Raw genomic sequence first — 1,926 nt, 5'->3', positions numbered from 1 at the left:
CGACAGCCGCGGTTGACGGGGCGGCGGCGGTGTGGGCCACAAGCGCCTGCCCGGGCGAAGTAGCAGCCGGCGGGAGCGCGAAGAGGGAGCCGACGCTCCGTGTCCCGATCGGCGCCTGAAGGGAGGCGGCATCCAGCGGCCTCGAGAGAAGTGCCGCGAGGGAGGCCGGCAGAAAACCGGTGGCGGTGGAGCCGGACGCAGCGGCGGACGTCATAGCAGTCGGGCGACGGCGACGGCGGGCGCGGCGGCGGCGGCGGTGGCGGCGGCGGCGGCGGCGGCGGTTTAGGGTTTTTAGGCGGAAGCGGACGTAACCTAGCGTGATACCATGTAAGACAATAGGCTTTGGGGGGAACCGGCACAACCCTCTAGGGGTGGCCTATCACATATATATATAATGAGGTGGAGGTATTATTCATTGCTTGGAGGTCGAATGGAATTAAAGTATTATTCATTGCTTTCCACATATACATTACAGCTAGAATCGGATGCTAGCTGCTACTCTTCTAACCAAACCACCCCCAAGAAAAAGCTACTTCTTGTTCTGTTCAGCACCTGGTGTCGTTTCCTGCTATACTTTGGAAGAAACAACTTTTCAACTCCTCATATTCCTCATAAATCGTCATTTTGGTGCTACATTGAACGATATGAATTTGCCTACCCTACAATTAGAATGAGCTTGTTGTGCATCATAAGTTAACTGGACTAATTTGAAACAAACTGACCACTTGTTTTCTTAATTAAGCATATGGGAGTTGCAGCGGTTAATTGGTAATTGGGAGCAATACAACCTTGGCTAGAAAAGTGGAATAAATGACGTGCAGTTTTGGACAAAAGTAGCTGCCTTGCCTTGGCCTGCAAGGATCATTGATCCACCAGCTCCATATCTTACCTCCTTGCTGCTTTTGGTAAAGCATCAGATGCTCTCTCTCGTACTACAATGAAACCTAAAGTGTAGTTTGATCAAAGGCTAAGTTGACAGTATTCTGCAGGGAAACCAAAAGGATATTGGCAGGGACCAATATCTCCCGAACTAGCATTAACACCAAAACCTCATATCACAGCAAGAAAGCAACGAGAAGCATGGAGGCGACGGCGATTAGCTTGGGCAAGGCTGTGCTCGAAGGTGCTCTGGGCTATGCAAAGTCCAAGGCGGCAGAGGAAATCGCGCTGCAGCTCGGTGTCGAGCGCGATGTGAACTTCATCAAGGACGAGCTGCAGATGATGCAGTCGTTCCTGATGACGGCCGATGAGGAGCAAAGCCACAATAAGGTGCTCACCACCTGGGTGAAACAGATTGGGGTCCTGGCCTATAAGGTGGAGGATAGCCTCATGGATTTCGGCCTCCACTCGGAGAAAAAACCATTCTTGGGCTGCATCCCCCGCAACCCAGGTGATCGACGCCGCATTGCCAATGAGGTGAAGGAGCTGAGGGCCGAGGTGGAGGATGTGAGCAACAGGAATCTGCGCTATCGCCTCATCAAGGAGAGTTCAGCCTCTAAGCCTACCGCGGCAGAGGAGCAGGTCAGCAATGCCACTGCAACACTGTTTGGCATCAACGAAGCAAGACTTGCCGCCTTGGAGCACGAAAAATCATCAGAGGCAGACCTCCACCAGCTGATTACCAGCAATTATGTGGACCTTAGGGTGATCGCCATGTGGGGCACTAGTGGTGATCTCGGGAAGACGTCCGTCATCCAAGAGCTTTATGATGACCCAAAGGTATTGAAAAGGTTTGGATTCCGTGCTTGGATTAGGTTGATGCATCCTTTCAATCCGCAAGAGTTCCTCTCGAGCTTGGTAAGGCAATCTTATGAAAACTCCCTTGAGGAGCTTGGAAAGCCTGAACAAGAAACAAGTGTCGGGGCTAATGTTTTGGCCAAGATGGAGAAGATGGATCAAAGTGATTTAGTCCGTGTGTTTAATGCA

At 51.7% G+C, this 1,926-nt stretch overlaps 1 protein-coding gene across 1 annotated transcript; it reads left to right on the top strand.

Moving 5' to 3' along the window:
* Positions 1-812: 812 nt before the first annotated feature.
* LOC119344332 (putative disease resistance RPP13-like protein 2) lies at positions 813-1,916 on the top strand (the record flags this gene model as incomplete). Its single annotated transcript, XM_037614811.1, has 2 exons — positions 813-905; positions 980-1,916. A coding segment is annotated over exon 2 (836 nt), but the record flags the coding sequence as incomplete, so codon positions are not given.
* Between the last annotated feature and the right edge of the window lie 10 nt (positions 1,917-1,926).

This window comes from Triticum dicoccoides, unplaced genomic scaffold (assembly GCF_002162155.2).
Source record: "Triticum dicoccoides isolate Atlit2015 ecotype Zavitan unplaced genomic scaffold, WEW_v2.0 scaffold164820, whole genome shotgun sequence".
Lineage (NCBI taxonomy): Eukaryota > Viridiplantae > Streptophyta > Magnoliopsida > Poales > Poaceae > Triticum > Triticum dicoccoides.
The sequence above is the reverse complement of the archived record's forward strand: the minus strand, read 5'-3'. Positions and strand labels throughout refer to the sequence as shown.